Here is a 12,200-nt window from a genome sequence, read left to right as displayed (position 1 = left end):
AAAGGGACTGGATAACAAGAAGCAAAATCTTTTCAGCATGAGGGCTTGCCCTGATTCCTGAGGTTTGCATTTGACAGGATGAGTCCTCTGTTCAGCCAGGGTGTCCTGCCAAGGCTTTTATCCCTCTTCACACAGTGCACCGTATGGATTGGGAGCTCCCACAGGGAATGTGTTTGTGCATTCCTGCCTCTCCCCAGCTGTCCCCTCAGTGCAGGATGTGCAGGCAGGGACACAGATAAACAGCTCTGCACACAGGGAGCTGTAGCAGCTGCCGCTCAGGCTTCACCCACCTGCTGCTAGACAAGCCAACAGGCTGGAGAGCAGAGCTCATTTCATTCCTGTCATTCATTTCTTTTGGCATAAACATCTAAGCCAATTAAATCACACATGAGGAGACACTTCCTATATGTATGCAAAAGGATGGGAGGGAAAAAGAAAAGCAGACTTCATGGATTTGTTTGTATACACTGGAATAATTTTATTATAAAAACCTTGAGCAGGTTTTTGATGACTACTGAGAGGCACAAATAAAGGTCCTTGTTAGCAATCTCTGCTCTCCCTGTTGGGCAATGAGGACTTAGGTTTGTGTGCTAATGGGTTTCCACTGAGGAAAAACCCAACTCCCGTGAAGCAGTTTGTGAAAGGAAGAAGAGCCCCCTGGGATGGCCTCTTTCTTCCACCAGATATGATCAAAGCAGTAAATATTCTGACTTGGGGCCCTCAGAAGCAAAAATGAAACGGTCCCAGAGAGTGCCAATGTAGGTAGGAAACACTGCTGCACTACTTCACCCTACTCCTTTCTCTTACTACAGCAATAGGAGATTCAGGGACCAAGGCTGCATTGAAAAAAACAATACCATGAGGTGGCTACAGCAGGCATTGCTGAGATGCTGGATGAAAAGAGCACCAGAGTTAGAGACTCCTTGGAGATCCATGCCTCAAGGCAGTTTACTTTCATCCTGAGGTCAAGAATAGAAGCTGATTCAGGCATGATGAAGGCACATTAGCAGGATGTTCTTGAAATCATGGAACTTAAACCAGTGGCTCTGTGCTACAAGAATTGGAGGGGTTCCTTCATTTACTCTTTTTCTTATTTCCCTGCAGTTGTGGGGGTCTTTCTGGTCTCCTTGTGATGCAGGCAGCAGAAAACTGTTGGGAGAAGCTGTTCTTTGAACGTGGGCAAGTGACTCACTGCTCAACAGTGTCTTTTCTGGAGAATTGCCCTGATTTATCACCAGCTTTCTGCCCTGCTCACTGTGCAGTGGAAGGATGGGCAAAGCCTTTCTGGCTGGCTCTTGGTGCAGCTGAGATCCTTGCAGCTGCACACCTGACTGTCTTCTATATACCTACAACTCAGCTCTTCTGTGGGGGAAGAGATAAATCTCCTTGAATGGCACCCACACTCATGCAAACCCTGCCCATTGAAACCCAACAGTGCCTGCCTCTAAGTGCTGCAGTTATAGGAGGGAGGGCTTTTTGTTTACAAGAGATTAGGGGCTGGTATCTGCTGGCATGACAACTCTGGGATGTGTTTCTGCTGGAAAACATGAAGTTCTTGTCTTGCGGATGCTGAGTCACAGAAAAGGCAGAGCAGCAATTTCAGGATGCTGACAGCTTAACACAAAGTTAGACCTTCAATTTCCATTCCAGTGGCAGTGGTGATGCACAGCAATTAATTGCTCCAGGTCAGCTGGTGAACTTTTCCCATTGTGAAAAATGGGATCTTGTTAAGTCTTCCTGTACTGAGTACAGAGTTGAATCCAGAGATTCCAGAACACATGCTCCAGTTTCTTCAGCTCGTGCTACTGCCACTGATAGATGCCAATGGGTGTCTGGGTATGGTGCCTGTCTTACGGAACATTATTTTCTCCTAATTCTTTCTTTCCTCATCCAAGGATGGTTTTGGAGACTAGGCAGGAAGGATGCCAGATATTTTCTTTGTACTGCAGTGATCACACTAAGTAATGCAATTATCAGGTCTTCCCCACATAATGAGCATTCTGGACAGGAATAATTTCCTTAATGTCTCCCTTCTCAGCTCTGTGTTTTCCAAAGTACATCCTCAAGTCTGCAGTCAGCAGCAGAGACAAAATTTCCCCTAGGTCCAGAACATCTCTTCCCAGGAGTTTATTCACTTAAACCTCCCAGCCTCAACAAGAGGAGTTGATTCCTCAGTAGGATCACATTTATGCAGAAGGAACGTGTTGACTACTTAAAAGCGATTAAAAATTGAATGCTTAATCACCCAAATAGGAATTTATGCACCAAATTTTTGTTGCTTTTTTAAGACTTTGTGTGTACATATATATATATATATATATATATATATAAAAATTTCAGAAAAGAGTTTCTTTGAGAAATTTATTGCATCAGGTGTCTGAAAGTATTCTGGAAATATTTTATCATCCCATATCAATGCATTTTCAAGCAGAACAAACAAATGCTTTTTTTCAATTGGAAAAAAACTTTTCATCTTCAAGGTTTGGTTAATGTGCATATGTATAAAAACACACAGAAAAGCTCAGAAGCAGCAAGAAATAGTTCAAATTTATGTATAGAAACTTCTAAAATTAATTTCCATAATTAAAAAAGAGATCTGATGCCATACATTTGTGTTCAATATATTTTTTTAAAATTTTTTCTGTTCTTGGTCAGAAATAAATGAAAATTTTAATCTCAGTCCCTTGCCTTTATCTCTGATTAATCTTCAACAGTTAGACTTTAAAAATTATTAAAATATCTCCCTCTTCTTTTCTTCGCCTCTAGAACTTTAAAACTTTCTTTCTGAGTTTTTATCTTCTGGAATGTCACAGTTGTAGTTTTAATAGAATTAAATTAATTGACAAAATCCAGATACTTTGTTTTATATGGGAAGGAAATGTTAATAATTTTAATCAGAAGAGAAAGATAACACATTAAATTTTTGAAATTAAAAAAACCAACTGCCTAAGTGTCTGCAAGAAAGAGACAATTTTGTCCAGGGGTTTTTTCTGTCACTGTTCAGAGGGAATCCCAGAGCTTTGAGACACCTGAAAAAAAGGATTTCCTGACACTCAGCTGGGTTTGCAGCTGTTGGCTGGCTGGGAGCCAAAGTCAGGAGGCAGGAAAATGCTGACTGAAGCAGGCAGGTGCTGCTCCTGTTAGGGAATGGATGTGAATATGAAGACAAGGAACTGAAGCTCCTTTTTTTTTGTGGACTGGGCTTTGTGGTGCCAAGCTTGGCACTTCCTACTTGCCCTGGGGACTTTAAACCACCAGTTTTCTAGAGCTGAATTTAGGGCTTCCTGCTATTGATCAGTCTCCTCTCTATCATCATCTATCTTCAGTGTTTCCTATTATGTCAAATGCATCCCTCTAGCACCAGATCCAGATTAACTGAGTCACTTTCTTCTTGAAAATTAGTAAAGCTCCTTGCATCTTTTCAAAACCAAAGTCTGTCTTTGCAAGGAAGACAAACCTTGTTCATACCATGCAGAGCTGACTGTTACAAAAAGTTTGGTGCAAACTGATTTGCATCTTGAAGCAATACAATTAAACCAGCAAATATTCTGTGTAGACACTTTTGTTATCCTAGTGACCCTGTGATTTAGTTAGATTTCACTCTAATTGATGTTAAAATAAAAGTTTAGTGGAATCCACATACCTTGCAGAAGCCTGAGTTTGCTGAGGCCTCCACCTTTCCTTGCAGTAATTTTCCAGTGAGAAGTGTGTAAAAGACACAGATCTGTCTCTAGAGGATCTTGCAAGCTCAGAAACAATGTGATTTTGAGTCCCATTTTGTAGCCATTTTGGAAAAAATGTTAATTCTTCCATTGTATCCAAAGGAATATTTGGTCTCAGACCTTTGGAGAAAATTTCCAGCTTTTCCTAGAGTTACAATCCAGTAGGCTAGAGATGCCCCTGCTCGAGTTAATGCTCAACAATAACACATGCCAAAGTCAAGACCACAGATTTTAATTAATAGTAAATGTGAGGTAGAGAGATAGATAGAAAATATGAGAGGGTGAGAGATCAAGAGAAAGGTAATCACCACCTGTGGATCCAGAAGCATCCTGTTGGACCTTTTTCACCCTTCTTGGTGGTGAGGTGAAGGGGGTCCAAGAGAGTTGTTTTTCTGGGGATTCCACCTTTTCACTGTCCAAGTTCTGTGTATCCATGGAGCACAGATGCCATTCCCATCATTTAAGGCAATATGTGTATCACATATTGCTTCCTTTCTGACATCATGCCACAGGGAGAAGTTTTATCCTAATCAAGATACATCCTCAGGCCTGAAATTAGCACTTTTCTGTGACAAATTTCTGCAGCCTGTGCTTATTTCAAGTTGCCACTGTGGTGACTTATGGCAAGTTCCTTCCGTGGCCTTGGGCAGTGTTGGGAGACAGGAAACTGCATTATGTCCTTACACCTGGCCACAGGAAAATTGAAGGCAGCTTTCTAATGTTAATTCAGACAGGAGTCTAAGTGGGATGTATCCCTGCTGAAGTTGTTTGCCTGGCATGAGTGCTGCAGGATCATCAGGCTCTTAATTATCTGCTGTTCTCTGCAGTTATAAAGCAAATTGACTAAATATTCTGGCCTAGTGAAGAGATAGTTAAAACACTCACAGCCTGTGGCTCCCATTGCCCTTAGCATTTTTTCTGATGGATTAAAAGTGCTGGGAACCCAAGAAGAACTTTTTCTCAATATTTGTTTGTCAGGCATTTTTTCTCATTTCCCACTCAACACAATCCATGGAGTATGGTTATTGTTCCCTGTTAATCACCCCTCTGGTCATGAAGCTCCTTATGCCTGCCTGCTAAAGCCAGTTGTATCACTTATGCTATGTTTCTGTATGCTGTATGCTGAAGAGAGGGTAAAGAGAGGATTAAGTTTTAAAGAAAACAAAAATGCAATGCAAGAAAAAAAGTAAAGTTTTTTTTCCCTGTTGTTGGGGCTTTTTGTGGACTTTGAGAAAGTAAAGAAATGGAAAGGGGGAAAAGGCTTTCCTATGAAAGAGATAATCTTTGATTATCTCTAATTATTTGATCTTTGGTGACTCTTTTGAAAAGCTGAGTTCATACAAGGTAAACAGAAAGGAAGATGAGTAAGTTACCTCACATTCACTGTCAGATGCTGCAGAGTCCACAGTGCCTGATAACTTCTTACCCTTCTGGTTAACATATCAAATTACAAAATGTTTCTCAGGAAATAGCTCAGCATACATCTCCTGCCTAGAAAAACGAAACCACATCGGTGAGGATCAGAGGAATTGCAGACTTTGAAGGCTGGTCTGGCAAATGTTACTCCCAGGAACAATTCCATATAACTGGTGTGGTAGTCATCACTTGTGCTGGGAAAAAAACAAACTCTCCTAATGAAATCAGTTTCTGCCAATAACAGTTCAGAGAGTGCTGTTCTGAAAGTCCTCAACACATGAAATTGGGAGTAGATAAACAGTGTGACTCAGATTACACACAGGGAAATCATGGGTTGTTGTAATACCAAAAAAAGTACCTGGGAAAGCTACATTGATCAACAAATGAGTGAATCTTACCTCAAGAGTTCTTAGTCTTATCTCAAAAATCATTAATAAGGTAGAGGACTTTACAATTCCCAGAGATTTAGTTTCAGCTCTGGAGGGACACCTGTGGGTGAGGAAACTGATGAACCTATTCTCTGATCAAATCTCTTCCTGTCAGGAGGAGAAACCACCCCAGAGACGCTTTTAAAACTGTGCCTGTTGTCTTTACCTTGTTCTTCCCCAAAATGTGGCTCAGGGTGTCCAAGGCAGAAACTTTCATCATTCTTGCCTGTTCCAAGGGTGGGAGGTGAGGATTGAGGACTGAGATATTCTCTGCCAGCACTGAGCAACATCCTCCCCCCTTTCCTGTGCTGTGTGACTCATGCTGGAGGGAAGAGACATTGTTATGAATGTAAAGTACATACTGACAGGGACTTCCTCCCATTACAAATGAAGGAGAGGATCAGAGACAAAAGAAACCACAGAGAAAAAAACAAACAAACAAAAACAAACCAAAACAAAACATTAAAAAAAAACCCAAACAGGGCTGGTTGCCTCTCATTTGGTACTGTGGACATACTGCATGGAGGAGCTGTAGGTTTGGATCAGGACAAAGAGAATCTACTCTCTACATCAACCTTACATAACAAGTTAGAGGTAGAAAGAGATGAATGTAGCTTTCCCCAGAATCTCCCTCTAGCGGGGCCTTCAGCAGAGCCCTAACAAAGTCTTAACAAGGTTCTAAAAGCCCCTCTTTTCCTTGTGAAATGGAGAGGAGACTTTCTCCAGGCATATTTGTGTATAAGCAGATTGTGAATAACACCTTGCAAAACTTTGTACAACAGCAAGGACTTGTAAGTCTCTGAATTTGTATGTGTAAACTGGGCTTCCCACCTATCATCTTTTCCAAATTTTCTTCTCTTTCATCACAAAACATCTGTGTGAGGGCTAGAAGCAAAGTGGAAGGGAAAAATCATCTTTACCATAAAAATCCAAATTCCTGTAGAGCAAGGAAGAGAGAATAGCCTTTGTATCTCAGACTGAGCTCTCATTCTCTCCAGTGCAATCAAATCAACAGCTGTTGCAGTGGAGCTTGTCTAAAAGCATCTCTGTCTAAAAGCATTCTGTTCATTCAGGTCTTCTATGCCTGCTGTTCCCATTATTGTGCTCCTTTTCCAAGTGTTGAATTTTCACTCAGACACTTATAGTTTAATCTCTACTCAAAGACACAATCAAATGCCACAGGCAACACCAGCCAGGGGCTAAATCATGTCCTTGCCTATGCCATATTTTCAAATTCCAGCAGAATACTTTGATACCAAAATTATCCAATGGCTGAAACACAGATTTTATGAAAGTTGAACATGCAAAAGACACAGACTCATGCTGGTCTTAATTTACACCCTCACCCCCCCATTCACACTCTATTTTCTTGAACCTTTCATGGATTTCCAGAGATATATCTCCTTCTACCAACACAGCATCATTTAATTTGGTGGCAGTAGAAGTACCATTTCTCAGGCCACTGCTTTTCACTTGCCACGTCACTGTTTAGGAGCTTGGTAGGAAATTATAGAGGCTAGAAGCTAACATGATATTGCAGGGAAAACAAGGAGATGCTCACAATGCAGGAAATGCCACCTGAAAGGCTGGATGAGGAAAGGTCAGATTAGACTACACAGGGACTTAAACTGTTTGGGTCTGTTTGGAAGTACCCACAGTTCAGGTGGGACCTGCTCTCCATTGTTTCCTCAGTAAGTTCCAGATGGAGAAGATCTGTTTGGGACTCATGTCCATTCCCTGAGCCATCCTTCCAGCAGAAACTACAGAAACTTCTGGAAGAGCTCTTTGCACCACAGGCTGAACTTGCCATTATACCATGGGCATAATGGAATTTTCAAATGCCTGGCAGAGCAAAGGACATTTTATCCTTTATTTAGTTCAATATTTCTGCCTATGGAGCTGTTTGGTTGGGCTGCATAGTCCCTTTGATTCTCTCCTCAGGACTGAAAACGATTCTGCCATGTCCCAATCCCTCTACTGAGTGTCTGACAGCCCCATGCTTTCCCCAGCTGACTGGCACCTCCCTGCTGAAATTCTCAAGGTCCAGAGCCAGATCCTGACTTCACCCTTAAGCCATCCATGTCTTTAGCAAATACACTGGAGTCTTTTTCCCACCATCAGTGGAAATAAGTGGTGTAAGCCTGAAGGTGGAATTACTGCCCAAAAATTGGAGATCAGCAGAAGTACAAGTTTAGGCAAGTTAAAAAGAGGAGATAGAGTGTTTGACTAGAAGAAAGATACAAGATACAGAAGCAGTGCCATTTTTTTTGCTTGTCACTTGAAGAACTAAAACAGAATCTGGCCAATGGCTGCATGGAGCCTGTGCATCCCTGTCCTTTGTGACTCTTTGTTCTTGTGAAGTGAAAAGAAATCCTTTCACCACCTGACCAGAAGAGTCAGGATAATCTCTTCTCCTCCTGCGTGGAGCCAATCCTGCTCTCCAACCTTGGGGAGATGAAGCAGGATTAATAATTGTGATCAGTGTGTTTCTTGTTTCCAGATACTGCATACCAGAAGGCATTTTGAGAGTATGATATATGAGTCACTGTGGGATGCAGCAGAATGTTTTAGCCTTGCAACTTGGAGGTACATTATTCATGTTCTCTTGGCCTATAAAACATGCAGCCCAGAGACACCCTGAATACGGTCTGCAGAAGCTCAACCTGAACCTCTAGGGAATTTCCTTGAAAGTGTTTATTAAAAAGGCATTCATTTTTTTAGTTAAACAAAAGAAGATAATCCTTCCAGATCTCCTTACCCCTTCTTTCCCCATCCCTCTTCACTTTTTTGGCTTAATTCCAAAGTGTCTAAAGAGAAGACTGATTGGCGGCTGGTATTTGCAAAAATCCCTGTTTTCAGCCTTGTAGCACCCAACCTTCCTCACAGACTGTGCCCCCTGCTCCTATTCAAAGGCTGCATTAAATTGTTATATCCATCACCTGGCTGCCAGCAACAGCCTTGCCAGGGAAGGGAAGAAGTGAACAGATAGAAGTACTATAAAACTCCACAGATAACACAATTTTGACCAGGAAAAACACTAACTTTTGCAGCAACTTTCAAGCACATTAGAAAAGGTTGAGACACTTGTTACTGAGACATATACTTTGATGACTCTGTAGTGAATTAAACTCTTGTTGGTAGAGCATTTGGGTCTTCATTCTTGCACCAGTCCTGGTTACACTATTCTCTGAAACAGATGTTGCTGAAAAAGTTATGGAAAAGCTGGTGTATCTGGGTGTGATTTGGGTGTCTGACCTACACAAGACATTTCTTGACCTCATGGATTTTGCCAAAGCACAGACATCTCTCATGAAAAACTCATCAGGATGTAATTTCTTTGTGTTAGGTATGACATGGGACACTTGGATTCATCCCAAAACCAAGGGGCTTTCTCAAAGTAATCAAAACCACCAAAGAGCTGATCCCTGTAAAAAAACAAACAAACAAACCAAAAAAAACCCCAAAGAAAATCAAGAAAACCTGTTCATTATTTGCTAGATGCTGAACTATTACTTTTGGCCTCTGTTGCATTTTGTTTGGTAAGTATTTTCAGATCCTTTTAGCTTAAACCTGCAGAAATGCTGTAATTTTCATATAACGTTGAGTAGTAATGTGAGGGTCTTGCTAATTAGGAAATAGCATCAAAGGATTTTCTTATTACTAAGCAAATTCCTTCAGACTACTCTTTCCCAGATGAAAGCTGGTTTCTGTGTGGTTGGTTTCTCCATCTCAGTGTAAATTTTTCTGACTGGAATAAAGGGGAACTATAAGATTGTCCTTCCCATGTGCCCTTACCAATGCAGTCCACTGCTACAATTCCACATAGAAGGAATTTAATTCTCCTAAATCACAAAATATGCATTAAGAGGAAAAAAAATGCACTCAGATTAGGTAATTTGTTGGAAATTAGAATTTCTGTGAAAGTGCAGGTGTGTTCCACAGGCAAAATCACTCTATTATGATATAGAGTGATATGTCTGGAGCTGCATAATTCAGAAACTTCATGGCAACACATGACTAATACAAGACATCTGGTTTTGGCTGGGTGAACATTTTAACAAGAAACTGGATTTTCACCATAGATCCAATCCTTTCACAAAGGTCAGGGCGGTCCTCAAAGAGTTAATCAAGGAAGAAAACACTGTTCTTTTTGAGAAGGGTTGTTGCTACGCTGAAGATCCTACTAGGAAAAAGGCTACTCGTATTTAAAAAATCAGTCTTCTGAATCCTTTTGGATCTTTCAACTCATTATTTTTGGTAAATCCAACCTCTTCTATTGAAGCAATCAAGATATACTGTCAAGTTTTCAGATTATTTGACATTTTGACTAATGATTTCTTTTCCCTTTGACTTCTCATCTATTTTTAGGTGAGGAAATGCTGGTCTAAAGCTTTACAAAGTTTCATTTAAAAGAGGTCAACCCAAATATTGAAGATTTTTCCCTTAAAGTGACATTTCACAAATGCCAAATTCAAAGTGTTCTATCATTTTTAAACTTTCCCATAATTTTCAGGGGTTGAACCTAGGTTTATCCAACAGTTCTGTTATATTCATTGCTGGGCATTTCCCTCAGTTCAACTTCAGCAAACAGGGACCTTCTAGATCAAGACCGGTTCTGTGGTGGGCAGCAGGTGCATGAGGAAAGTCTCTGAGGGGAGCTGAAGGACTAGCTCTATCTAAAGCTTTCTCTGCTTTCCTTGCCAACACTTTAAAGAGACCCTAACATGATCCCAAAAGGCTTGGCATTTTTTTAAGAAGGGATCTTCTTTTGAATCTTTCGTGGTTCCAGACAAGGAGATCATTAAATCTTTGGTTACCCTGCTGAGAAGCTTTGCAAAGTGAGTAGGATGCCTTGCCGCCTAAACGAAAGGACATGACAGCAAGTGTGTAAACTTGTGTTATTTCTATCTTGCTGTTTTGAAACAGCTCATTCCAGCCTGCAGCCTCACCTGTATTGTTTGATATTGTTTCTGCCTGAAATATTCATAAAGCATTATGCTTAAAAAATTAGGTTGATGAATGAGAAGAGACAGTTCTCCAAATAAAGTCATTGACAGAAAGGCGGAAGCATTTTGGGTTTTTTGGTTTGGTTTGTTTGTTTTATGTGTGGAAGCTCGTCATTTGGCTGCAGCAAATTGGTCTGAGTAGCAAAAAAAAAAAAAAAAAAAGACAAAAATAGAGTAGTAGATGACACTGAAGAAGAAAGTGTCCCAGCAAATGGATCATTTGTGGAGACATACAATTAAAGTGCTGAGGATTCCTCACTCATTGTAATGAGGGAACAAAGACTTTCTGAGAACTTATGGAGCTCATTTGCTTATACAAGGCTTGTCTTGTAGGTGATGGATCTCTTACTGCCTGCCAGATGTCCCTGGTTGATACCACACCATGGTTTATAAACTTGAAAAATGACACCCTCCTTTGAGATGTTGCTGGTGTCATCATCATCTCAATTGTGCAAATGACCTCATTTGACTAAAAAATGACTGACTGCCAGCCAGTTTAACCTGTCACATCCCAGGATCCTGATTCAACCAAGAAATTAGAGTCACATCTTTATTTCCAGGTAAAACAAATAAATATATGGCGTTGTTGTTGTATCTCTCGCAGACAAACAAAGCAGTAGCCAAGGGGGATTTCCACCATGCAAGCTCCAGCTCCCGGCGAGCTCTCTTCCTGGCTGTCCTGTCCATCACAATCGGAACTGGCATCTACGTTGGGGTGGCTGTGGCTCTTATTGCCTACCTGTCAAAAAACAATCATCTATGAGCCTCAGGAAAGAGGGAAGAACCAGCCAACCTGGCTCCTGCACTGCAGAAGTCCCCAGAACATCAGACTGCGTGGTTTTCCAAAAAGAGACAAACACTTTCTGGGGGCAGGTACAGGGTGAGACGGGTTTATGCATTGTTGTAGGGTGGGAAACTGGAGGGGCTGGGGAAGTTCCACCATTTGTGATGCACAAGTCTTGCTTATTTTCATCAGCCCCTGTACAAAAAAGGGAAAGAAAGAGCAAACGAGAGACAAAGAATGGAAAAAAAAATTAAAAAAAAATAAAAGGAAGGAAGACGGGGGATGTGTGGAGAAGGGTGTTTTGCCTTTGCCATCTTTTCAACATGGTGTTTACAAGCATCTGGCAAACTGAGCTGTTCTCTTAATATCTTCTCAGTCACCTGAACTTTGCAGCCAGCATGAGCTTGTGCTTAATTTGCTTGTTAAGCACAGCACTGGGATCTGGGAAAGCAAGGACAGCAACTGGTTCTCTGAAAGAGCAATATAAAAACAAGAGGAAGAACATGGCTTGCTTTGTCTTTTCAATGCAGGACTCATTTGTCTAAGAGTGAATCAGATACCTCAGCATAGAGTGGTATTGCATACTCTTCTTGTGAGGGGTAGGTTTGCGTGGAAGAAAAAAAGGAAATTAAAAACATTTTTACTTCCGTTCCTTGTTTTTGGATTAAGGTGTGCCCCACAAGCCCACTCAGCAAAGAACAGCTGAGGTTACAACAGCATGACTCTGCTCTGCAGACAGAATGCAATTTCCAAGTAACATGATACCCACTGTAAAATTAATTCCTCCATCCAGTCACATTGTGATAATGGCACTTTACTGTCGCATTATTGCTCATCTGGGCTG

At 41.1% G+C, this 12,200-nt stretch overlaps 1 protein-coding gene across 3 annotated transcripts in view; it reads left to right on the top strand.

Annotated features, from left to right (window-relative positions):
• The window catches only part of SYNDIG1 (synapse differentiation inducing 1), a 49,963-nt gene extending 38,326 nt beyond the window's left edge, over positions 1–11,637 (top strand). The window contains exon 5 of one of the 3 annotated variants that reach the window (XR_010719919.1): positions 11,177–11,256. Coding sequence is in view for 1 of the 3 variants with exons in the window: in XM_066178032.1 (XP_066034129.1) it covers positions 11,177–11,335 (159 nt within the window). In the remaining 2 variants the exon portion in view is untranslated. Of the gene's footprint in view, positions 1–11,176 lie in introns of all 3 variants that reach the window. The other 2 variants (XR_010719920.1, XM_066178032.1) reach the window with 2 other exon arrangements.
• The last annotated feature ends 563 nt before the right edge of the window (positions 11,638–12,200 follow it).

This window comes from Chamaea fasciata, unplaced genomic scaffold, assembly GCF_029207755.1.
Source record: "Chamaea fasciata isolate MVZ Bird 193981 ecotype frontalis unplaced genomic scaffold, bChaFas1.0.hap1 SCAF_3, whole genome shotgun sequence".
Taxonomy (NCBI): Eukaryota; Metazoa; Chordata; class Aves; order Passeriformes; family Sylviidae; genus Chamaea; species Chamaea fasciata.
The sequence above is the reverse complement of the archived record's forward strand: the minus strand, read 5'-3'. Positions and strand labels throughout refer to the sequence as shown.